Consider the following 24,891-nt stretch of genomic DNA (forward strand, 5'->3'; position numbering starts at 1 on the left):
GGATTTAGTGAAAATGTTGTGTCTATGTTTCCTTAGGACGGTTGTCGATCATCTCTTACTATGGCATAGGTTGAGAAATTGTCAATACCGTTTAATGATTGTATTTGCATGGATGGGTGCAAAACAGGACGACAGACAATGTAAAGATAGATCACTTTTATTTCCTTGCGTAAACATAAGCAGACATTATTCAAACGTTGAACGACACTGTAGTCCTAATTGCGACCAGTCTCTTAAGGACTCTTCTGTGAGTTCAATAGGCTCAATGCCTAACAAACAAACACCACGCAAAACGTACCGATCCGTATATTGTGTCGTAGAACCCGTGTAGCAGATGCGTAGTAAAGGTCTTATATCATTTAATCCTATGGCGTCTGGAAAATTCATTTAAAAGCATATTTTCCGGCTCTGATGCACTTAACAAAATCAGTCAACATATTCACAGTGCAAAGCCGATTAGAAATGTAATAAAAAAATTGAACAGCAGAGGCCTTGAAGCTTATATCCAATGAAGGCTCTGGTGGTCTGGAGCTAACCATGCAAACGTTATTGACAGCAATAAAGAGGTGTACGTCATATTGGTGCCCCTATTTGCATTTCAGTAAATCGCACCTCAACTGTTTTTTTATCAAGTTTTGAAATATTGTCTGTTTGTTTGAGCTTCCCACGCATAGTGCCGACGCTCTGAAATAATCACCACAGTGGTGACTACTGTATTTCAGAGCGTCAGATATGCCCTAATTGATGTCGGAAAACACTTGAGTCATGATTCACTCAAATAGGGGCACCAAGATGGCGGCAGACGCTCAGATGACGTTCTATATCATGAATGCGCCAAAGTAGCTCGCGGCCTCCTCGAAGCTGACCATGGCGACGTTGCTGACTTGCACGAAGAGCCTGTCTCCCGCCCGGAGCCGGAACACGCCGCCCTGGTAGCTGGACAGCAGGCCGTACTGGCTCCGCTTACTCCAACATCTAGAGGAAATTTTTAAAAAAATCAAAATTCGATTCTAGCTTGGTTAGACTAATGACTTACCAGTGCAACGGATATAGAGGAAATAAAAACTTTGATGCGCTAGAAAGGTAACATTTGCAAGAAAACATCTACTGTTTACCTTCACATGTTTTAGCCTAACGAACAACTGCTTGTTAATATATGACTCAAACACACCATATACATGGCGACCAGCCCCTCCAGCCCTGCCCTACCACTTGCTACATAATGTAATCGAACCCCACACGGTCTCTGCTACTTTATCAGTAACCATGGTGACAGCCGTCTGGTCCAGGTCATTGACGTTATTTGTTTAGAACGAAAGAGGAAGAAGAAATGTAGCAAGAGCAATATACATCCCTTCTGTGAAGGTAGACATAGAAATTCTATTCTAGCTCGGTTGGAATTATGATCTATTCATTCATATACACCAAGACAAGCAAACAAATCGAAAACGATACCTCCTTTTTTTACTTAGGTAGATATTCTCTCTTTCCAGTTGAAAGTAAGCATATTATAGAAATCGCAAAAGAATGGAAGCATATTGATAATGTTCAGTAATACTTTGTTCTGGCACTTTTCATCACTTCCTGCGGGTCCCGGTAGGTGGCGCTTTTCTTGTACGTGTAGTGCAGAAGCTGGTGCTCTTCCGTTGACTGCTCATCCTCCCCTGTCCCCATGTAGCGGAAATACAGCTGACTGCGGAAGAAAAAGTGATTTTTGTTTTATTGCAACTTCAAAACAACACACAGTGATGCCAAAGTCAAGCGAAACATGCTTATAGCGGCATCATTAATAAACACACACACACACACAAAAGGAACGATGTATGAAACCCTAACAGTACGGGAGCAACACAGTAACCCAGGTACGAAAGAAACAATGGTCCATACAACGAAAACAGACATAAGCTTGATTATAAAAAGTATCTAATGATTGTGATTGAACTTAATGCGAATTCAAGTAGTATCTAATATTGGGGGTATTGGTGTCATTATCAATCCTTCCTATTACAAAGGGTTACCTATACTGCACTGTTCTGAATAAGACCATAGCATGTCCAGGTCAAAATATACAAAACCGGAAGTTCTGCTGCAGCACCAAGGTCACATACCAGGAGGTCCAAAATCGACCTTGAATTTCAGCTTCTCAACACCCGCCCACACATCAAATATCATCGTAATCCATCAAGAGGTTCTTGAGTTATGCTGACTACAGTAGTCCGGAGACACACAGACAGACAGACAGACCCAAAACTATATCTCAATTTTTAATAATTACCTTGACAACTGGGGGTTGGGGGGGGGGGGGGCTCCTGTGGTACCTTACCTGTAGACGTAGTACAGTCCGTCCACCGGGACTCTGATGTAGCCGTCCCGGTACTTCATCCCGTTGGCCAGGGTGGCCAGTCCCTGGTTCGATTCCCACTCTTTCACCCGCATGGCGGCCCCCCTCGCATGGCCGAGGGCTGGGAAGAGAGAAGGAACGAACAAACAAGGAGGAGAGAAGAAAGAAAGAAGGAAAACAAGCAAACAAAGAATACGTGTAAGTAGATATAAATTGTGAGTTATAATTGTTCTATATGTTGTATTTTATGTATTGTTGCCATTTTCACAAGTCTCGTCCCAGGCTCGTAAAATCTCGCGAGACTAGGTCACTCCGTGATCAAGATGTACAGTAGACAATTTGGAGGTGCGTATCTCGTTACCTTTTTAATTCACTGATTGATGAATATTGTGGTAACCCCAAGCCATTGGTGATGTTACATATGGCATAATAGCTGTGTATTCTACAAAGCTGCACTTCATAGTCTTGTCTGAATGTCTGTTTATCTGCATTAAAGTCACTTGCAAAGTGCGCCGTGATTATTACAAGGTCAAACAAGTGGCCCAAGGGCTACTGAAACGGAGATGGGCGGCACCCAATGCTCCATCTGGTGCGGGAAGGACTTAAACTTTCGACTATTATATCAAGCCAATAAAAAACGGTACGCATATTTTTTTAATGTTTAGTGCCGTACCCATAAACTGGGGATCGGCCGTTGTTGATCCGGTGAGGTGACCCATCGGCTTGGCCAAGAAGGTCTGTCCTGCCTCCCCCTGCGTTGTTTGGTACGGTCCCAAAGGGAGGAAGCCTCCAGTCTCTTCTTTATCTACGAAAATAGAAGAAAACTTTGCGATTCTGAATCTTATTTCAAACTTTGGACCAAAGACAAGGAAACTCTCATTTACCACCAATTTTGTTCCATTCACAACTCAACCTTTATGGTTGCGATAACCCATCTGGAAGCTAGAAAGACAGTTAACAACTACTTTCTCTTAGTTTGCACTAATGGAGATTGATGATAAACAAATAAGCAAACAAACAAACAAACAAACTCACCCCTGTCGATGTGTGTGTTATTCTGCAAGACTTGTTGGATCACCTATGTAACAAACGCACATGACTGACTAGGTAGCTACATTATAGAATGTTTAGATACTGTAGAGTCAACAGTACTTATATAACCTAGATTATGATCCATACACTTATAGATTTGTACGGAGGGTAATTTTATCCCTGGTTACTTTCAAGCACACCTTCATTCGTAAGGCCTTCTGCAACTACCATTATACATGCACGCAAACAAACAAGTGGGTACAAATAGATTATAGATGAATGAGTATCGGTGAGATCCAACCAAGCAGAGGTTTCGGTCGAGCTCGAGAGGGCTAGGAGTGACCGAAACTTAAGGGAAGCGTTAAAAACCCCGGCCACTCATGACCGAAACCTCTGCTTGGCCACTACCTAACGTTACACCCCCCCCCCCCCCTGCACATTTACAAAGGTAACTTTATCATACTCGGCGGCAGGCAAACAATAGACGTGTTTGAACAGTCAATAGGTCGAACGTGACAAAAGTGAAAGCCGTCTACTCAGTTCCCGATTATAGTTATTACTCATTATCACCAGCCATGAACCAAATTAGAGTTCCTCTTTGCAGAAACTTGCTCAACGTAAGACCCGGAGCTCACACGACGAAGCTGCCTTTGAGTCTCTACTCTTTATCTTTATACCTTTTCATTCTCAAACGTAGTCAAAAGCACGACCGAAAAAACACAAAGAGAATTGCACAGTCTCACGCAACCTTTGCATGCTTGACTGCACCTGCAAAAAACAACGTCCTCACCTTCTTGATGTAAGTTGCAACAGTCGAGTCTTCGGTTGTCCTCCACGTCTGGTCTAACTCCGGTAGCTCTAGCTCCACCCCCCTCCTCTGGGCGCTCCGTAGTTCTCCGTACAGCAACACAGCCATGCAGACAAGACCGACAAACAACAGAGCCACAAGTACGGACAAAACAACCACCGCCCTGGTCAGAGTTGCTACCTGCCTCTGCAGACAGACAGGCTCGCTGTAACCGAGGTTAGCGTACGTTTCTGTCCCCTTCATGATCGATGCAGTTCTTGTGCCAGTAGAGCAACTGAAGCCAATTGTCCGTGGAAAGGTAGTTAAAGCAAATACACATTTTAAGGGGAAGAGGAGTAAGAAACGTAAGCTAACCGACAGTTTGGGAACCTAGCCCGCCCGAGGCCGTGTCACTGCCTACAAAAGAACACCTTAGCACCTTGTTTTAAGCTGCCTGGAGCGCTGCTTGCTCGTCCAATCACCGGCCTTGAGAAGGGGGAATTCCCCTGACGTCACCTCCAGAGCTCTCGAACTACTTTCACATTCATTGTTTTCACAGTTACGCGACGCCATTGGATAGTCGGCATTTTGTTTATATTGCATACCAGGTTAACCGCGTAACACAACAGGTTTGTAATAAACTATATAAGCTGCATATCTGGACAGATTTATATGATCCAACCACACCGCGATGAACGCCTTGATAAGCGTGGTGGGTTCTTTAGCAAGTTCGATGTGTGGCTCTCCTCCAACACGGAACCTCCTTTTAACGTGATATCCACCAGGAACGTCCCTAACCGAAACTAGCTACTCATTTTCAGAGCCCTGCCTCTCGCAACGTAGAAACCCTTTTCTACGGAGGTGGCAACATGTCAATGTTATCAACCGTGACATCCTGATATACATGCTCACAGACACAGAAGATACGGTAAAAGAAAACACTTGAAACATTGGTAAAGTTTACAGGAATATTTATTTCACTGAACGCCTTCCTTTAGTCGCCTGCGTTTTCACCATCATCATCATTCTCTGTCTTTCTTTATATCTGTCTCCATCTCTCTCTTCGTATTTCTTTCTCCCCCCCCTCTCTGCCTCTCTCTCTCTCTTTTCCCTATCTATCTACCTCTGGCTGTCCATCCCATCTCCTCTCTTTAAGTGAAGTCGAGAAAGATCGTCAAAGACGTTGCCTGGTATCCGCCCTATTCTAGCTCCGGTTCGCTCCTCCCTTCGCTGACATGGCCGTTTTCCTCGGCGGAGTTGGCCTCTTCCCAGTTGCTGGCTTGGATGGCTTCTTCCCAGCGGCGCTCCAATATGTCCCACGCGGTCTCCTTGAGGTATACCCCCATGCCGACCACCGTGTCTATCACGCGGGCCTCCCGGGGTCCCCGGCTCCCATCCCCGACGACCGTCCCTCGGGCCGTCGCTCCTCCACCTCCCGGGCCCGTAGCCTCCAAGTCCGGGGAAGACCCCCTCACTGTCCCGTCAACTTGCGGCGGGGACGCTCTCTCCTCACCAGGGAACAGGTATCCAAGCGTGAAGCCGTCACCGTCGTCTGATAGATACAAATAAACAGAAACCATAATTATTGTGGGTCTTATCTGCATGGCTGTGGTGCTTCACGGGGAGCTACAGGAAGCCCAGGGGAGACAGGTGGAGCTAGAGCTACCGGAGTTAGATCAGACGTGGAGGACAACCGAAGACTCGAGTGTTACAACTTACATCAAGAAGGTGGGAGACGGTGTTTTTTGCAGGTGCAGCCAAGCGTGCAAAGGTTGCGTGAGACCATGCAATTTTTTTCGCTTTTGACTACGTCAGAGAATGAAAAGGTATAAAGATAAAGAGTAGAGGCTCAAATATGGCTTTCATGTGTGAACTCTGAGTCAACGTAAGGTGCACTTTACACCTACAATGTTATACAGTCGTGCGATCATCGTCGTAGGCGACGGTTTTCTTTAGACACACGATCAGGAAATATCACGGGACCCCCGCGGCGCAGAATTCCATCGATGTGCGCGTGTGACCCAAAGTGACCTCTTGCGCTCAAATTAAAAATGGCGGGGGAACTGCTTGTTTTCGTCAAAAGATGAAGCTTTTACTGACTTTGCAACAACTGTTGCCCTGCAGATGAGACGTTGAGAACGGTGCTCAACAAAGAAAGAGATTGAGGCTGGTATAGAGACGGACGGGATTTAATCCGAGTTCGTGGCCGCCGCCGGGGATGTCCCGGGGATCGAGGAATAGGGGCATACTAGAGAAGTAGCCACTGGTAGCAGGGCGTCGCGCCGGAATAACCGGTTTCGGATGATAAAAATATGTTTCCATTGCTGACTGCATGCATATTTACAAAGAAAACGATAGAAACTTTCCTTCCCGGTCAGGAAACAGCACGTTGTAGGCTTATTAGCATATCACCCACTTCCGTCGCCGGCGACGATTCTTCTTTAGACGAGAAAAACACAGCCACAGGCCCCCCCGCTGAACGTCGTGCGACTGGGTCCGAGGTGGTCGCACGACAATTCGAGGATTTCCCGTTTATTGCCGTCGCACGATTGTTTTGATCGTCTTTAGACGGCCAAAAAATACCGTCGCCGGCGACGTCGCCCACGACGATGATCGCACGACTGTAAAATGACGTAGGTGTAAAGAGGTTTTTCATTGTACGACAATTGCACACGGTACAATGTATGGCAAAAACAATTAAGCATGGTACAAAATATTACATTTGAAATAAAACTTACTCAATAACGGGAACAGCTCTGCTAGCAGGCTCTCGTCATTCCAAGGGGAGCCCACGGGAGCAGCCGGCATCGCCGTGAAACCGTCTCCGCCGTGTAACGAACGTACGTCCGATATCGGCAAGGGTCCGGAAGGACCATTGGGGGTAGCCGTGGTGGTGAAATCCCCCTCCAATTGGCTTCTTGCAGGTGATGAGAGCAAGAACGAGCGAAGTAAGTCAGTGTCACTACCAACAAAAGACGGACGCTCTGACATGATGTCTTGAATCTCTCCGGTTCGGAGATTAGAAACTGAATGGAAACGCGTCCTTGTTGAGACACAGACAGTTCACGTTACCTGGAGTAACGACGTTTGGCAACACAGCCAGTCCGCGGCCTTTGCACAGAACCGTCCAGGTATTGTGATTGAAGCTGAAGCAATGCTCTCTCGTCCAATCAGCGAAGTTCGAGAAGAGGATTCCCCTGACGTCACCTACAGAGCTTTAGCACTACTTGCACTTTAATCGTTTTCATATCTAGACAAGGCTATTGAAAGCTCGTCACAAAATAAGAACCATTTTCTTCGGCAGCATGACAATGACAATGGCAATGTTATCAACCGCGACGTATTGATTTAAGAGCTCACAGACACAGAATGTACGATAAAAAACACTTGAAACACTGGTTACGGTTATAAGAATATCCATTTCACTAAACGTCTTCCGTTACTCCTCTGCGTTCTCTCAGTCACTCTCTCTGTCTCTCTCTCTTTGTCTTTTTATCTGTGTTTGTCTTAGTATCTGTCCATCCCATCTCCTTTCCTTTCTTTGAGCGAAGTCAAAAAAGACAGTAAAAAAACTCTGTTTTGTACCCTGGAATCCACCCTATTCTAGCTCAGGTTCGCTTTCCCGATCGCTGACGTGGCGTATTTCCTTTGTGGTGGTGTCTTTCACACACAAAAAACATGTGCATAAGCACCTTTACAAGCTGACCTCCCACACACTAATGATGACACCAACAATATAGTACAGGGAAAGGGAAATATATTTATGTACAAATGTACAAATACACAATACAGTTCATCGCAGATACATGATAAGGAGCAAAAACTCGGGATCTTGATGCAACACAAAAGACACATCCACAAGAAGTGGTCCACGTACATGGGAGTTCCTAATTGTAATATGCATAGGGTCGCCTCTTCCCAGATGCGCTCTTGGACGTATGTGGCAACGGCTTTCCTTGTACATTTGTTTATTCTATTGCATTCTTTTAAAACCATAAACATAAGTTATCATCACCATCATAAACATATTTAACTACAAAGACAAAGTGATGGCACACTCAAGTTTGCAAAACTTATTTTGACGCCACTTAACAACCACAAATACAAGAGCATAATAAATAGATATCGAATGAAGACCAAATACAATATACACTCAGTGCAAAGAAAAGCAGGTGCACAGATGCCGTTCTATATCATGAATGCGCCGAAGTAGCTCGCGGCCTCCTCGAAGCTGACCATGGCGACGTTGCTGACTTGCACGAAGAGCCTGTCTCCCGCCCGGAGCCGGAACACGCCGCCCTGGTAGCTTGACAGCAGGCCGTACTGGCTCCGCTTACTCCAACATCTAGTGGAAACAAGACGCACAGATGACATTCTATGTCATCAATTCTGAAGTAGCTGTCTCCGTTTACTCCAACATCTGGGAGAGACATTGACTGTTCATTTACGAATACAGCGAAAACTGCCCAAGAAGACGCCGACCACTTAGAGGACCGATAAACCCGGTTTATGCCGACACTCATAGGCAGGATCATTGAAGCTTGTGTCAATTTGAAAAAAAAAAAGGATCTAAGGCTGAGATGGTCCTTATATACAGGTGGTCGCTAGAACAGTTTCTACTGTATATCAATGGCCAGGTGGTCCTTATGTAGAGGTGATCACTTAGACAGGTTTTGACTCTACAAACTCTAACCTATGGAGTCTGGAAGAGACTTGTCTTACTTTGTTCTGGCGCTTTTCATCACTTCCTGCTTGTCGCGGTAGGTGGCGCTTTTCTTGTACGTGTAGTGCAGCAGCTGATGGTTGTCTGCTGGACGGGACTGTCTGTCGTCTCGCATGTACCGGAAATACAACTGGCTGGAAACACACAGGGAATTATCGAATTGAACACAATTTATAAACTTTTGGGTGGTTACACTCACGAGACAAGAGTTAGGCCAGTGACCTCAAGTTGGGGTACCCTGGTGGGACTCGTTGAGCATCAATTTTCAGAAATTTAGAAATTCACAAAAATTCACAAAGCTAGTTATAAGATCTTTGATTTCTTGTTCAATTTACTTTTGTTAGAAAAATGGTCAGAAAATTTAAATTTATTTCAAACGTTGCCTTAATCTTAATCGAAATTGAGTACATATACATGTAAGTTTAGGTGCGTTTGGTACCTGTAGACGTAGTACAGTCCGTCCACCGGGACTTTGATGTAGCCGTCCCGGTACTTCATCCCGTTCGCCAGGGTCGCCAGTCCCTGGTTTGATTCCCACTCTTTCACGCGCACGGTGCTCTGGTTCGAGTGAACATGGCCTGGAAAAATAACAGGAATACCTTTTGGAAAAATGTTTCTGGATTCACTTTGGATAGGATGTGAAGCAGTGTTTTTTTTAAATTCTTTTTTATTCTTTATCAAAACAGTGTAACAATCATAAAATCAAAGGTTCATACAGTTAAAGAGAGAGAGAGAGAGAGAGAGAGAGAGGGAGAGAGATAGATTAATGGATTGATTGATTGATTGATTGATTGATAGATTATTTGTTCGATTACTTGATGAGTGATGATATAGATAGATGGATACCTAATGAGTGGGGACCATCCAGTGTTGATCCGGTGAGGTGGGCCATCGGCTTGGCCAGGAATGTTTGCTCCCCCTCCCCGTCCTTCTTGTAGAACGGTCCCTGGAGGAGAAACTCTCCCGTGTCTTCCTTGTCTGTTAATAGAAAATAAGATAATTTTTTTTTAGGCCGAAAAACTCCAATTTATGAATAATATCTGAGTGCATTGATATTGGTCATTTTCCTTTCAGATGGGCAAAATGGTCCAACTATACCGTAACCTTATTTGACCTTATTTGTTTGGAGAAGAAGAGGAAGAAGAAGAAGAGGAAGAACAGTTTAACTGACATACATACCTTTATCATCGTTAGTGTGGTTCCCCAGTACTTGTTTAATGATCTGTAGTGGGAAGGAATGGGAAGGGCTTTTAACGCACATGATACCAACAATATGGACGAAATCATATTACCGATATAGCCGTAGACATGTGTTTCCGTATACTTTGGGAAGCAATTGAATAACTCAAGAAGCTTTAGATGAATCAAGATGACATTTGAACACCATGCATATGAGGGTAGGTATTGGGAAAACGAAAGTCAATGTCAATTCTGACCCCCTGCCGGTTTTCCCTTTTCTAACTGCGTCACTGCGACAGGTTCAGACACGAAGCCTATGCTTACCAGCCAACTTGACACTTTTAAACAGTAAGTCACAATAAAGTCCTTTATTTTCTCAAAGTAAACACGAAACTGTGCTTAACAAGCAACAAAGGTGACTTGACACTCTTTTTATTGGCCACGTACTTTGTTTACCCAAAGTAAGCATACCTGTGTTGCCTATACCACACTGGTGTTTTCCATCGTTACCACCGTATTGTGCTGACAGAAACCGTGTCACTGTCAAAGGGGAACTAACCGCGTTACCGCAAATGTCGATTAACTCACCGCTAATTTAAGCTGTTAAGTCAGTACCACATGGTTTACTTCAGTTGTCAAGCATGACTTCTCCATTTCACTTTATTGACACACAGTACAAAAACAACTTAAATGCATACCATAAGGTGTAGGGGGTTGCCAGGTTGCACATAGGGTCGGTTTCCTAGAAAAACGATCGCGGTTTGCAAGCGTGTATCGTTTTCGGCATTACGTTATTTCACGAAAGTGCAGAAAGTACAAACCGTATTATTGTTAAACGATACGATACTGAAAGACCCACTATCCTGACATCATGATCAGGGCTTGAATATGCCGACAACATGTTTGTTCCGTATACATCTGTCAGAGATGTTTGTGATGTTTAACATGTCCCTCGGTGACATTGGGCATACATGCAGATTGGTATGCATGCTAAAAGAATGAAGCTGATAAATATTTCAGTAATCGAGAAGGCAGAAGCAAACTTTATCCCGCTAGTCACGCACAACCCCCACCCCCTGTTTATAGCTGTGTAAAAACTTAACAGTTAGCCCAATTATATATGCCGCCATGCTTGGCTTGTAAATACACCTGTTGGAAGTTCTTGCGATGTTTTATCATGTCAGTGACCAAATGACCAAATACAAGGTCGACCGGTGTAACATGGGCATTATGGAATGTTTACATGCAGATGAGATGCATATCAAGAGAAAAAACGCGGCTATTTTTTTCCAGCAATCACCCAAGCAGACCCGGACTTTATGTATACTTTCCTGTGAGTCACATTCAAGCCCCACCCTGAGTAAAAACAAAACAAAACAGCACCTTACCCCTGAGATGTACGCCACAATGCTTGTCTTCCCCTTGCCCGGTTCAGCCTTGATCTTAACTTGAGGTAACCCCAACTCCTCGGTCACTTCTTGTACGTCCTGTAACTTCTCGCTGAGCAGGACTGTCACAGTGACCAGCGCTACCAGCAGACCCACCACCAGAACCACCAACAACACCACGGCTGCCGCCAGGACAGACAGTTTGGTCTTCACGTCCGTCAGATCGGCATATTTCAGGTTCTTGTAGGGATCTACTCCGCCCATGGTCCCCGCAGTTCTTGTGCCAGTACAGTAGGTGAAGCCAGGTGTCTACAGTAAGATGGTTTCCACACCGAAACATTCCTTACAGAAAGTGCAACTAAAACATTACCGTTAACTGTCGTCCCGCTAGTGGAACAAGTAGCTTTTGTTTTTGACAACAAAAACACGCAACCATGTAGGGTCAAGCCTTCTCCCATTGGTCAATGCCGACAAGGATGTATTTTTCTAGAATGTTCGATGTGGTAAGGGGTTCCCCCTTGTCATAGCAACTGTTGTAAGTGACACCTTGTTTTTTTCAAAAACTCTGAGCTTGCCCTATCGATTCGTTCTTTTATTCCTTATTTTTGATTGTTTTCTAGGTTGAACAGGACACAAGGGTCCAAAATATAAAACCAGGTATCTACGACAATATTGTTTTTCAAGTGAAATATTGCCTAAAAGAAGAAGGACAGCTAGCCGCCATCTTTACCACCACCGAAACCTTCAACATTTCCCTTCTTGGTAATCCAACCCGTGTAGTCGTCCTATTGGCCGTTGCTAAGGACGCCATGACAACATGAAAATATAAATAGTCAGGGGATTCCCCAAAAGTATTGATCAGGTGGTGGTCCTATTGCGCTTACATCGCAACGATACAATTTATGGCGGGAACGCGTAACTACCGAGGAATGTTGTTTATTAGACCTGCTTCAGTGGTCAAACTCAACGGTATCAAACAGGGGACACAAACTAGACATGTTGTGTGACAGTCATCGGTAGGTGGTAAGACACGCAGCAGTATTATGGGCACTAATGGCTCTTTCCCTCGCCAGTCGCCCTTAACAAACGATACCTCTGTGGTAACGCACTGAACACTGTCAAACAAGTAACTCCACAGGGCAAAACGGATGGTTTACCGGGATAGCGCGGCGATTTCCGATTCCTCTTTAATTCATTTTCATTTTTTGTCCTATTTTACAATACAAGGGAGGTCCAATCAGTGATATGATCACCCACTAGTACTGTTCTTCAGTCTGGCCCCTTGTTAGAGCCCATGCCCCAAATTTTGAACTCTTTACAGTGTAAACAACACTGGGGAGGAGGGGTTATAATGCAAGAGGGAACATTCTTGCCTCTACCAGGCCCCCGTAGATGGCTGGGAAAGTTGTAGAAATTGGCCAAATAGAGTGAATAGTATGCTAAGGGAGTCGGCTACGGAGAGAGGGTCCAATATGCTATCCACGCAAATTGTAACTTCTATAGCGGACTAACTTCTATGGCGTGTGATCCCCCTATTTGGCCAATTTTTTCGATTTTTCTAGCGATCCGTGAAGCCTGGTAGAGGCTAGTCACATTCGGTCCCAAACAATGCTCGGTTGTAATTGTTAAGTGTTGGAGAACAAACGCCACAGCATACGGAACTTTAACACGTGTCGTTAACAAGTAGGTTATTGTGTTAAATGGTGCGTAGAATGTCACCAAAGGTCTGCTTCCTTTCCTAGAACCCTGAACACAAGTCATGTCTACAAACAAAGATAAGGAAGTAAATGTACATTGCACGCCAGAATGTTTAAACAGATCTCGGGATTGTTTAGTCATTAGGTGTATGTTTCACTTTTAATCATGCACGGAAGTCTGAAATAGTTACGTTTTAGTGAATGAATAATTAACACGAGATACAACAACTTGAAGCTCTGCTGCAGTACCAAGGAAACAACCAGGGGGGGTCAAAATCTAACCATTTCTTCGATATGTCAAGAGCTACCACCATATCAACTTTCATTGCAAGTTATCCACAGCTTCTCGAGCTATGCTGTTAAACCCCAAACATCGTTTCGCTACCGAAAACATGGCCTTCTTTGCGAAGATAACTTGTGAGCTAAAACCATTATTTCAATGATACTGCATGCAGTCACGTCACAAGTCCCTGTGTAAAACATGTTTTATTTGGTGCAAACAATCGGTACAAAAGATAGAAAACCTGTGTATGATATATTTCTTTGGCAGTGTCGAGCTATTCGACCAAGCAGCAGTTGTACAGGCACATTTTCGACATATTCAATCATATAGCAATCTGTAATTATTGAAAAATATGCTAAATTTACCACTGTTAGCAGTCTATGTAGTTAACTTGTTCCTATGTATACAAATTGAAGAAAAAAGCTGACAGAAAGTTATGAACTGTAGAATAACAAGGAAAATGTAACAAGGAAAATGTATGTTCAAAATATACAAAGGTTTGTTCTTGACCCTACTAGTAGAAAGCTTTGCTTGTTTTAATGTTAACTAGAACGAACGGAGTTAGAAAAGCTTTAAAACTCTGTTAAAATTTTAATATTTTGTACATATTTACATAACTTTACAAAACTTGGTGAGTACCAATACTGTTTGACATTCCTCTACTTAGAGAAATATTCCGATTAGTTTGTTTTGCCGAAAACGGCATGGCCATTTGCCAGTGGTATTTATAGTGAATTTAAGGAATTCCGTTACAAAACAACACGATTTTGTGTCATTTACTTGACATTATCTTTCGACATTTGATAGTTATTGATATTAGCCTACTATCAGATGCTTCCACGCCTTTTGTTGTAGGGGAAGTTATCAGCCAATCACGAAGCCAGGATTGGTCAAGAGGCTTTGTGATTGGCTGCTACGATCTCTCCAACAACAGGCGCGGAAGTATCTGATTGGTTGATTGGGAATATGGAACAGGCCAGGGCCGTTGCGTGCTATTACATTTCATGTAAATCCCCTGTCACACATAGCCTACCATGGCCTCCCGACCTTCTCCAGACCATGTTCGGGAGTTCGATGTGAGCAAGGTCATTTGTGAATGACAGTTGTTCGGCGAGGTTGCCAAGGTGTCTTTAAAGGCACCCAGAGCACTTTATGTGGCTTCAAACTCAAATTAAAAAACTCCAGTTTTTAGCCATTTCTACACATAGTAAGTTTCAATAACACTATACCATTACATATCGATATTCAAGGAGCAAACATGCGATGTCGCTGTGTGTTGAGCACTCAAAAAAAAATCCAAGCGCTGTCAGCGCCGCCGTTTTTGTTCTCAAATTTTCCGACTTCTTGGAACGTGACGTCCCGTCGCCGGAACTTGCAGAGAACTGACCGTTCCAGTCGAACACAGGAATAACGCACAAGTACATGAGAGACGGACTTGGTAGTAGTTGGCAATGTGTTACGTAAGCTCCGTCCCCTTGAGTGCCCGAGATATTTTCTTTTTCATTTCGTTTTTTTCTTGGGTATTCATGTAGCCAATGCAGTGAGATATCTGTCCCAGATATGCATTGTCATTTCTGCTTGTCATTTCTGTCCCACTAGCGCTGTTTTTGACGGAGGTGTTCCAAATAGAACAGGGGGTTCTATATGGTGTTCGACGGGAACGGTCCATTACCGACGAAAAAACCGTTTTGAGTTCTGTTTCAATCTAATTACACTAGGCGCGTGAAACTAAAGGGGTCATTGTGTAGCTTATTTTCGCGTGGCTTTTGAGCGCTTGTGACATGTAATCATCACGCAAATGTGGTAAACAGTGGCATTAAATGACAATTTCATAAAGATTACAGCAACTAGAATATTTCCAATTTTCAAGCCACATAAAATGCTCTGGATGCCTTTAAAAGCCGTCTGTGCCAGCAGATTGTACATTATGAAAAATCAAAGTCGGGAAAGTCTAGTTCTGCTTGGATGCGATCAGAGGAGCGAACTGGAGCTAGAATAGGATGGATTCCAGGCTACTCCCAACCGACCTTAGTTGGGGAGTGGTCGGGAGTAAAGTCGTGGGAATGTCCTGAAAGTGTGACAGGGGTTTTGAACGGGCCTGGCAGGAAAAGGATGCATGCTCTTTCTAAATAATGAAGGCGCCGAAGTAGCTTGCGGTCTCCTCGAAGCTGACCATGGCGACGTTACTGAGCCATGAAGGCCTGTCCGCCATATTGGTGCCCCTATTTGCATGTCAAATTGGGACACCAAGATGGCGGCAGACGCACAGATCACGTTCTATATCATAAAGGCGCCGAAGGAGCTTGCCGCCATATTGGTGACCCTTTTTGCAATTTGCTCATTCGTTTTCAGACACTAGGAAATAGCTACCACTAAACTTCCCAAATCTCAAAGATCAGAAGAATATATCGAAAGTTGTCCATAAAACACAACGACGTCCAGTTGTACGCTTGACCTGCGATTCGGTGACATGAGAATAGGGACGCCAACATGGCGTTCTATATCATGAATGCGCCGAAGTAGCTGGCGGCCTCCTCGAAGCTGACCATGGCGACGTTGCTGACTTGCACGAAGAGCCTGTCTCCCGCCCGGAGCCGGAACACGCCGCCCTGGTAGCTGGACAGCAGGCCGTACTGACTGTCTTTGCTCCAACATCTGAGAGAGACAAGCAGCAAAAGACGAAAAGTTATAACAAGGCGATCAACGATGTCAGACTTGACCACTTACTCTTCCTACGTTGCTACACTTTCAGACAGAATAGCTAAGCACTGAGGGTGTATGGCGAGGTGGTATTGCATACATAGGAAATGCAGTGTAGAACAACATACAGGCACACACTCACACACATTGAGCAGTTTTTTGACAACGCCTTAGAGACGGAGCCTATTTCACGGGGGTGACGACTGAGGAGGACACTTGATATCCATCTCAAGGCGCATCATTCTTCCCTGAGCTCAAGTATAGGCGGGGGTAGTTACAGGCTTCATGGGACCTTTGACCGACTACTGTAGTCACATCTCCAATAGCACGTGATCTTACAGACAGGTGACTCCAACAGTGGGTCAAAGGGCATTATAGAAAGGAACAGCAGAAAATAACAACTAAATAAACATACCTTGTTCGTGCGCTCTTCATGATCTTCTGCTTTTCCGGGTAGGTGGCGCTTTTCTTGTAGGTGGAGTGCAGCAGCTGGTGGTCACCTGTATCGTCTGCATAGCTCCCGTCAGCCGCAGGGGGGCGCACGTGTCGGAAATACAGCTGACTGTGGAGGCACAATAAAGGATAAGATGAGATGGTCGAAAGAGCCCGACACACTCATCGAGAAGACTGGGGGAGACCTGCTGTACTAAATACTAACTGTAGCGGAATTCGCTAGCTCCAAGCAGATACTACGGTGGTACAATGGTAACTGCCTGCCAAGACAGTGCCCATGGCCCACTGAAGATCTGCCTCCAAGAACACCACTTGTGAAAAGAAATGCTCCTGCTGGTTTGAGTGCTGGCAGACCGTCGGTAGCCTGGAATCCATACCCTCGGTGCCTCCCCGATATCTCTACGGCACTGTGAGTGACCCTCACCCGCCCAGACAGCTTAGCCCGCTCGGGGTGTTGTTTACGGCCTTGGATTAATTAGCTCGGCACCTAGGGTATGGTCGGATATAATAGATAATCCTCTCGATTTATGGCCCTCCCAGCGCCGGGTGTCTCGCGGTCTGACAGCGCGATTGGACATGGGCGCTGCCCACGGCGGCGAATCAGGATCTGTTTGTGTAGGATAATTGGCTTGCGGAACATGTCAGTTGATTAAACCTCCTTGGTTGCATCATGTACTCAGTAGCAATGTGCTCATTTGTGTTCACCGGGGATCAATCTATACCTTGTTTAGAAGCACAAGTAAATACCAAAGGTTGTTGTTCCCAATTCTCCAATCCATACAAACTGAAATATCGTGATAATCAAGATCTTGCTCGGCCGCCCGAAAATCTCACGGGTATTTGTTGTTGTACTGCCTGGGTCACGTTTCTGATAGCGACATGTTGACAATGACTGTAAACAGCTGTCCTTTCACGCTAATTTCCAGAGTGACAGCCATGAGATCAGAGGGGCATTGGGGACTCAGTATAGCTCAGATTTTAAGCTAGTTTAGCAACAAGAGAGCCTTAGAAACAATGTTTTCTGTAGCCTTGTGGTGCACGCGTGCGTCGCTCGTCTTAGATGGCGGCCATGTTAGATATGGTAATGAGCAGAGGGACCGAACAGCTGAAAACGCGCGCCAACCTGGCGCGCCAATCAGAGCTCAGCGGAATAATTAGATCAGTCTGCTCTGTTCCCATTGGGCGCATCAGATTGATGGGCCTTGAATCAGGCCCGTATTGACAAGCTGCCAGTCTCTTGGGTCGGCGGAAAAGTAGGATGGCAGCGGTAGCGATAGTAGGATGGCAGCCAGAGGTAGAAAGGCCATCAGAAACTGACTGGCCCGGTAAAACACCACTAAGCCGACCCTAGAGACTGGGACCAGGCTAGACCGTCGGTGGCCCATGGACACTGTCTTAGTTGCGATTTTGCCACCGTAGGATTCGTCTAACGTTTCGCCTCATTCTTAGTTCCTGTGTTTCCTACCTGTAGACATAGTACAGTCCGTCCATAGGAACTCTGATGGCCCCGTCCCTGTGTGTCATCCCGTTAGCGACCGTAGCCAGGCCCTGCCGAGACTCCCAGTGCTGGATCCCCATCCTTACACCCCCTCCCCCCAACCACCCCTGTGTTCCGTACCTGTAGACATAGTACAGTCCGTCCACGGGGACCCTGATGGCGCCGTCCCGGTGCGTCATCCCGTTAGCGACTGTAGCCAGGCCCTGCCGGGACTCCCAGTGCTGGATCCTCATCCTAACACCCCCCTCCCCCTACCCCTCCATGTTTCTTACCTGAAGACATAGTACAGTCCGTCCACGGGAACGCGGATGGCGCCGTCCCGGTGAGTCATCCCGTTAGCGACTGTAGCCAGGCCCTGCCGGGACTCCCAGTGCTGGATCCTCATCCTAACACCCCCCTCCCCCTACCCCTCCATGTTTCTTACCTGTAGACATAGTACAGTCCGTCCACGGGAACGCGGATGGCGCCGTCCCTGTGAGTCATCCCGTTAGCGACCGTAGCCAGGCCCTGCCGGGACTCCCAGTGCTGGATCCTCATCCTAACACCCCCCTCCCCCTACCCCTCCATGTTTCTTACCTGTAGACATAGTACAGTCCGTCCACGGGAACGCGGATGGCGCCGTCCCTGTGCGTCATCCCGTTAGCGACCGTAGCCAGGCCCTGCCGAGACTCCCAGTGCTGGATCCTCGTCGTTCCCTCACCCCGGCCGTGCCGACGAGCTATGGAGAAATTCAGACATGTCAGATGTATTACCGAATACCGTCAGGAAATACATGCGAGTGCAACTTTACGCTTACATGGATTTGATATGTATCAAACGTGCACCCCCCCTCTCTCTCTCTCTCTCTCTCCCTTTCTCTGTATGTGAGCACAGACACTCAATTCCGTGCTAACGTTCTAACTTTTTAGAATGATCTTGGTGTAGAGCAAAGAGTAGAACGTTCTGTGTGGTCGACGAAGTTTAGCAAACGTCTGGCTGTATTTCTAAAATAACCTAAAGACACACTATTCATCTTGATGCACATTTTTATTTGAACAAATGAACTGGCAAAGAGCCAGCACATCGGCAGAATGTAATTCGTATACGGTAATTAGCCTGCTATTTAAACCTATTATAACTGTCGAATATCTTTCGTCCTCTTTCTTTGTCTTTGGTCAACGTTGCATCGGAGTAACAGCCGTTGCATAAGATATGTCTTCTTTGGACACAACTAAATGAACCTATATACGAAATATTAACCTTAGATACGCGAAAACGACCTTACACGCTTACGCTTCTGTCGACGTGCTCAAATTGTCAAATGAACTGGCGCAGAGTCCAACTTACAGTGCCCTGAGCCGGATTTCCCTGTGAGGTGCGCCATGGGCTTGGCCAGGTACGCCCGGCTGGAGTCGTTATGCAGGGTGAACGGGCCCTGGGGCACGAACTCTCGTCTTCTGTGGTTATCTGCGGAGGGGAAAACACAAAACTACCTTTCAACACAAGCAAACACAAGTTACAAGTTATCGTTTAGATCGACTCCCGATATGTCGACGGCGGGGCGGAAACCCCTCCAACGTACGCACAACAACATTTGTGTTTGTCTGGAACACCTGCTTACGACTTGAAAAGTTTAAAATGTGCGTATGCAATTGGAATCTATATGGTAAAGGAACGAAGAGGGAAAAAGAAAGAGGGAATAATAGAGAGAGAGAAGAGGAAGAGAGAGCGAGAGAAAGGAAGAAAGAGAGGGAAAGAGAGGAGAGCGAGAGAGAAGTACTCCGTACAAGAAACTCTAGAAAAGACAAGTGAACACTGACAAAATAGACCATTCTACAGTCTACCTGCACTGAGAGAAAGGACGGGCACATGGTTCCTCCAAAAGTTCAATCCTTACCCGTTTGCTTTTCCCGCCAGAGAGTTTCGTTCTTTAAGATTTCCGTGACGATCTGTGAAAAATAAAAAAATAAACGTCAAGATGCTACAAGTGAAGCAGCGCTAAAGTTAACGATAAACAAACACCTGCAGTATGAAAGGAACCGCTGGAGGGCCCGAAGACTGATTGCAGCTGCAGGGTGTTCAGATCACTGTAGCAGCAAAACACAGTGGACTATTACTATAGTTTTAAAACTTTTTTCCATAGTTTTCTTCCCAGATGTATCCAGGTTGGTTCGAAAAAGTAGTAGATCCAACTTCCTTCAATCTTAAGACTGCACTAATCTTCAAGAAAGCACCAGTCTGTAATTTTATCTTGACAAGGAAGTGCCCGAGGCGTAAACACCGTGCGCTCCGTGCTTGTGTTATCAGTCAAATGTCAGTGCCGCTGTCTGGAAAGGCACTTTGCGTGCGATTCTGCATTTTGGGAGCAAACAACTCCGTAAATCTGTCTTTACGAAACGATAAGTCAACCAGAAATACCAACAATAGGTCCTTCATAATGACGGGGTCTGCATGGATGTCACAAAAATTTGGGGGGCCGGGACTTTACAACGAAGTAGTTTATGTAGTACAATGACTACCAACACAGATGAGCTTCCATGACAAGAATTTTTATGCGTTTCACTTTTTGTCAAGTTGGAATCACTCAGGCAGAAACAGTCACAACAGAACCAGTCAACACTGAAATTTCGTAATGTCTGGGCCTGCATGGGTCGCACGGAAATTACCACCTGTTTTGAAATTTGGGGTTTCTTTGGCTAGACGACAAGTTTGAAAGAAAGAAAGAAATTTAGGGGTTTGAGCCAGCATATAATAACGAGCAAACACAGTAACAATAGATCCATGGTACTCGTGAGTCAAGTATGAAATTTCTGAAAAGGTCTGCTTCCGGACACCTCTCACGAAGATTACAGCTTTCAAACTCGTTCGCTGCGTTAATCTAATTCAAGGTTTTGAGTTGTACAGTTATTTATCAAAAGTTGCCTAGACAGGTTGGCAACTTTAGAAAGAAGTGATTGAGGTTTTTGTTATGTTGGCCTTGTCAGATGTAATACCTGCGGGAGGGTAAGTAAGCACACTTACACAATAACAGGAAAGGCTCTTGACAGATCTTGACAGAATGCCAGTTTCGACAGCCTTAGCCTGGCAACAGGCGACGAGTGATAGTTTGCCTAGTCTCTTGTGCCGTATTACAGGATCTCAAACAGATACGGGGCCTCAAGCAGATATACGGTTCCCAAGTAGATACGGCCCCCCAGCCAAAGACTCTGGCCCCGATAAGTTGAAAAATCGGAAGATCCATACCCCCGTAGAAAGTCCTGATGGAGGCTCCTTTAATACTGAGTGACAACTTTAGAAAGAAGTGATCAATGTGCTTGTTATGTTGGCCTACAACAACAGGAAAGGTTCTTGACAGCATGCCAGTTTCGACAGGCTTAGCCTCCATAGCAGCGACGAGTGATTGAAAAACAAAGTTGCTTTGTTCACAACTAAGGGCTTACAACAGTCGAGGTTTCGGTGACCGTCTGTCACCTTCCAATGATTGGCTTTACTTGGCACTGCAGCTAGGTGTCGCTGCTGCAGAGTGAAGAATACGGTTCCAAACGTGACTGAGTTTACATCCCCCCTCCTCACGGTTAATGGCTGGAATAGATTTTCTGATCCATATAGCAACTCTCCAAGCAGAGGTTGGTGGAGAAGATTGTAACCTTCTTATCATTTGCCCCGTTTTCAGTCAAGTCAAGTCAAAGTCTTTCTTTTCAGTCGGCTCCCCAGACCTCTGCTTGGAGAGTTCATATAGTCTCCTTCCAACGAGTCATGTTTTTGTATTGCCCATCTTGTCTTTATTTCGCGCTCTCGCATAAGATTCGGAGCCTGCAGAGGATGTCATCCATAAAATGCATTTGCCATAGCCTCAGATTGGTGTAGTCTCTATAGATCTACCAGACTAACTACGCCGGCCATAGGTAGAGTATTTAAAATGCCAGGGGACTTTGGCCATAGAGGGTTTCATTCGCAGGCCCAGTTAGGATTGCAGATTTGACCCTCTCTCTGTAGCAGACTCCCTTTATACAATTCACTCTATTTGGCCAATTTCTACTATTTTCCCAGCGACCCGCGGAGACTGGTAGAGGCTAGATTCATACCCCCGTAGGATGGCCTGGTGGAGGCTAATATAGGTGCTTGACAGAACGCTGACTTCATCAACATCTGAACTGTAAAACCCTGGGGAGGCTAGGTATACACACTTCGCAACATGTCGCGGTTTTAATCTCAGTCTCCAGGACGAAAACAAGTCTGGCAAGTCTGATGGGCGATCACAAAAGCGAGATAAGTCAAGCGGTAAATGCAAACCAACTGCCACGTTAGGCACGTAGTGACGTACTGTAAAACAGGGAAATGTTCGCTGTGGTTTTATGTTTGCGGTTTTAGCGGTTTACCTCTTCATTGCAAATTAAAAACTACCGTGACAACTTTTGTTCTGTCTTCTGTCCGCCTCCCTTGTTTCAACCGCGAAGTTTAACTTAAAACCACCGCGAACACTCCCTTTTCTCCCTATCGCGAAATTAAATCCCCGCAAAGATTTCCACTTTTATAGAATCTGCAAGCTCAAAGTTCACCCCTGTACCCTTGGGCTAGTCTGGCTGGTAGCTAAAACATGTCGCTGAGAGGGCGCGAACGTCTGCCAACAAGTGAGAAGGAAACTGTATGGAGAAAGTTTCAGCCTCCGCCCACTCTTCTCTTACGGGATAATTTGAATCATGACCACAATTAATAGAGAAGTTTATTGCAAGTTCATGCCCGTGGGCTAATTGCAAATACATGGTAAAAACATAGGGAAAACATACATGCGTCAGTAAACTGTGTCTGACTTTGTTGTAACAATAGGCTACTGTTACTAAATACAATTGTTGGCTATATCTTAACTAGCTGGGTTTGACTTCTTTTTTTTGGAAGCAGTGGAAGACGAAAAGTCCCACTTTTTCTAGTATTCGTGGGTTCTGTGATTTCAAGAGAAAGGTTACTTTTTGTTCATCCGTATATGTGTGAAAGTAGGGGTATTTCGTGGTAACTTGTTTAAATAATTCGGTTCTTTCGTCACTGTTAAATAGACACTTGGAAGTGTTTCGTCTTCCACCGCATTGGACATACAGTATTTACAAATTCTTTGGCACACTGAATAACCTTCTCCCTACTGCCTAACCCCTAGCTAATACTAATTCGGTGTCAAGGCTTCATTATCATGCAGAAGGTTTAAGTACAGACACTTAGTTACCTTTTAAGTTCAAGTACAGATATTTTAGACTATTGTCAACTACAGAAAGTGAAAGTTTATAAATAGTCTATATTGAACCTTTATTCTTTTTTTAAGGTATGACTAGTCCTAATCCCTGTCTTAAGCCCATATAATCTACGTGTCTTGAATTATCTCAAAGCAAATGCTAGGGGGAAGACCGTAACGTTATCAGTCTGTCAAATTCTCTTACACAGGCTGCACACCATGAAACGTTACAACCTTCCCTCCCTACATCTGCTTGAAGACTCAAGCTCTTATTTACCTCCTGAATGCTGGGATTAGAGCCCGTGTGCCCCGGTCCCAAACCTCCGCGGCCGTGGTGACCGCCGCCCGGCCACTGCTCCGCCCTCTCCACCGCGTCCAGCTTGTTGAAGAGGTTGACAGTCACGTACACGAAAGATCCCGTCAGGCCGACCACCGCGGCAAACAGACCCGCTACCGTCCACTTCAGCACGCGGATCTGCCTCTCCGTGGCGCCCGCCGCCTGAACCTTGTTGTACGCGACCTCATTCATTGCCGTGTGTGCCGAGCAGGCAAACCTGGGGGCTAGTAAGAAAATTTCAAGTCGTGCCGGGGGTAGAGCGCCTGTAGAGAGTGGACAGGTAGACCCATGTGAGGTGTGAGATAATTAGAGAGTTCCGGCGGAAGCATAAAGTGGTCAAAAATTAATTTTAGACCACAAAAAGAGGCGGGATTGCACCGAACCTCGGCACAAGGAAACGCGGGTAGAAAGGGAGTGGGCGAGGGGCTATGTCTTGGTTTTTGGGGTCAATAAACAAACGTGGACGGTGCCATTCAAGAAGAGGGGAAAAGTTTTCTAAATCAGAAAAAGTGACAAATTTCTACACCAAAAGCAACGTATTGTCTGTATAGCTGTAAAGTTTCCTCAAATCTATGACTGATATACATTAATCGTGGTGTATATTTCTGCGTAACATTGTAATTTATAACCATGCCTCCCCTAAACTTCGAGGTTTCGTTGGGTCCTTGGTTTGGTTACCTGACCCGAGGCTCAAACAATGCCTCATTTGTATAGACGGAAAGTCCCGAGTGACGAAACCAACTTTTCGCGGAAGCGAGTTTCGCCCGGGTAAGCAGGGGGGCGTCCAAGAAGCCCACCGTTGCCGCACCTAGGTCAAAAGTTTACCTCACGTCATTTTCAATATTTGCCAGAAGGAGCAAAGATCAAAAGTCACCGAAAGGTAACTTTCGTAGGTGGCAACTTCCAATCAGTCGATAAATCAAAGCCTTTACTTTAAACCTTTTCAACTTAGGTTACTAGGTATACCATCCAACAGACGCAAGAAATATTCTGTTACTTTTCCCAACTAGTCTCTACCAGACTAACCACGCCGGCTATAGGGAGAATATTTGCTAGGGGAGTTTGGAGGGTTTCATTTGCGGGCGAAATGTGTTCTTCACCGTGGACTGGCTCTACTTGCTAATTATTCCCTTTTTTGCCCAATTCTACGATACATTCGCCCGTAGGAGGGCTTGGTGGGGGCCAATTCCCAACAGACACGTGCAAACAATGCTTTAGTGGGGCTGACGTAAAAAGTAACCTCATCTCCAAGCAAAACACGGAAACACCTGTT

At 45.4% G+C, this 24,891-nt stretch overlaps 3 protein-coding genes across 6 annotated transcripts; all 3 read right to left on the minus strand.

Annotated features, from left to right (window-relative positions):
* Nucleotides 1-633: 633 nt before the first annotated feature.
* LOC136422779 (tumor necrosis factor ligand superfamily member 10-like) lies at nt 634-11,858 on the minus strand. 3 transcript variants are annotated; one of them, XM_066410655.1, is made up of 6 exons: nt 11,451-11,857; nt 10,063-10,105; nt 9,730-9,861; nt 9,323-9,461; nt 8,883-9,017; nt 634-975 (listed from the first exon to the last, which is right to left on the minus strand). In XM_066410655.1, the coding sequence occupies exons 1-6, from the start codon at nt 11,712-11,714 to the stop codon at nt 819-821; spliced, it is 870 nt and encodes a 289-aa protein (XP_066266752.1). In that variant the 5' UTR covers nt 11,715-11,857; the 3' UTR covers nt 634-818. The 3 variants fall into 3 exon arrangements, with proteins under 3 accessions (XP_066266752.1, XP_066266750.1, XP_066266751.1); XM_066410653.1 differs by lacking the exon at nt 8,883-9,017 and adding an exon at nt 1,559-1,693 and having other exon boundaries at nt 11,451-11,852; XM_066410654.1 differs by lacking the exon at nt 634-975 and adding an exon at nt 8,243-8,505 and having other exon boundaries at nt 11,451-11,858.
* On the minus strand, nt 2,320-4,554 carry LOC136423276 (uncharacterized). The gene is made up of 4 exons (XM_066411397.1): nt 4,164-4,554; nt 3,377-3,419; nt 3,015-3,146; nt 2,320-2,462 (listed from the first exon to the last, which is right to left on the minus strand). Exons 1-4 carry the CDS (start codon nt 4,422-4,424, stop codon nt 2,320-2,322), a joined length of 579 nt encoding a protein of 192 aa, XP_066267494.1. The 5' UTR covers nt 4,425-4,554.
* Nucleotides 11,859-13,614: 1,756 nt separating the features above from the next.
* Nucleotides 13,615-24,049, minus strand: LOC136422941 (tumor necrosis factor ligand superfamily member 10-like). Of its 2 annotated transcripts, XR_010753693.1 has the most exons (7): nt 23,559-24,049; nt 19,958-20,009; nt 19,408-19,527; nt 18,658-18,799; nt 16,546-16,692; nt 15,323-16,085; nt 13,615-14,558 (listed from the first exon to the last, which is right to left on the minus strand). XR_010753693.1 is itself a non-coding variant. In XM_066410872.1 (6 exons), the coding sequence occupies exons 1-6, from the start codon at nt 23,808-23,810 to the stop codon at nt 15,929-15,931; spliced, it is 870 nt and encodes a 289-aa protein (XP_066266969.1). In that variant the 5' UTR covers nt 23,811-24,049; the 3' UTR covers nt 13,615-15,928. The 2 variants fall into 2 exon arrangements, 1 of the variants encoding a protein (XP_066266969.1); XM_066410872.1 differs by having other exon boundaries at nt 13,615-16,085.
* Between the last annotated feature and the right edge of the window lie 842 nt (nt 24,050-24,891).

This window comes from Branchiostoma lanceolatum, chromosome 17 (genome assembly GCF_035083965.1).
Source record: "Branchiostoma lanceolatum isolate klBraLanc5 chromosome 17, klBraLanc5.hap2, whole genome shotgun sequence".
NCBI classification, from domain to species: domain Eukaryota; kingdom Metazoa; phylum Chordata; class Leptocardii; order Amphioxiformes; family Branchiostomatidae; genus Branchiostoma; species Branchiostoma lanceolatum.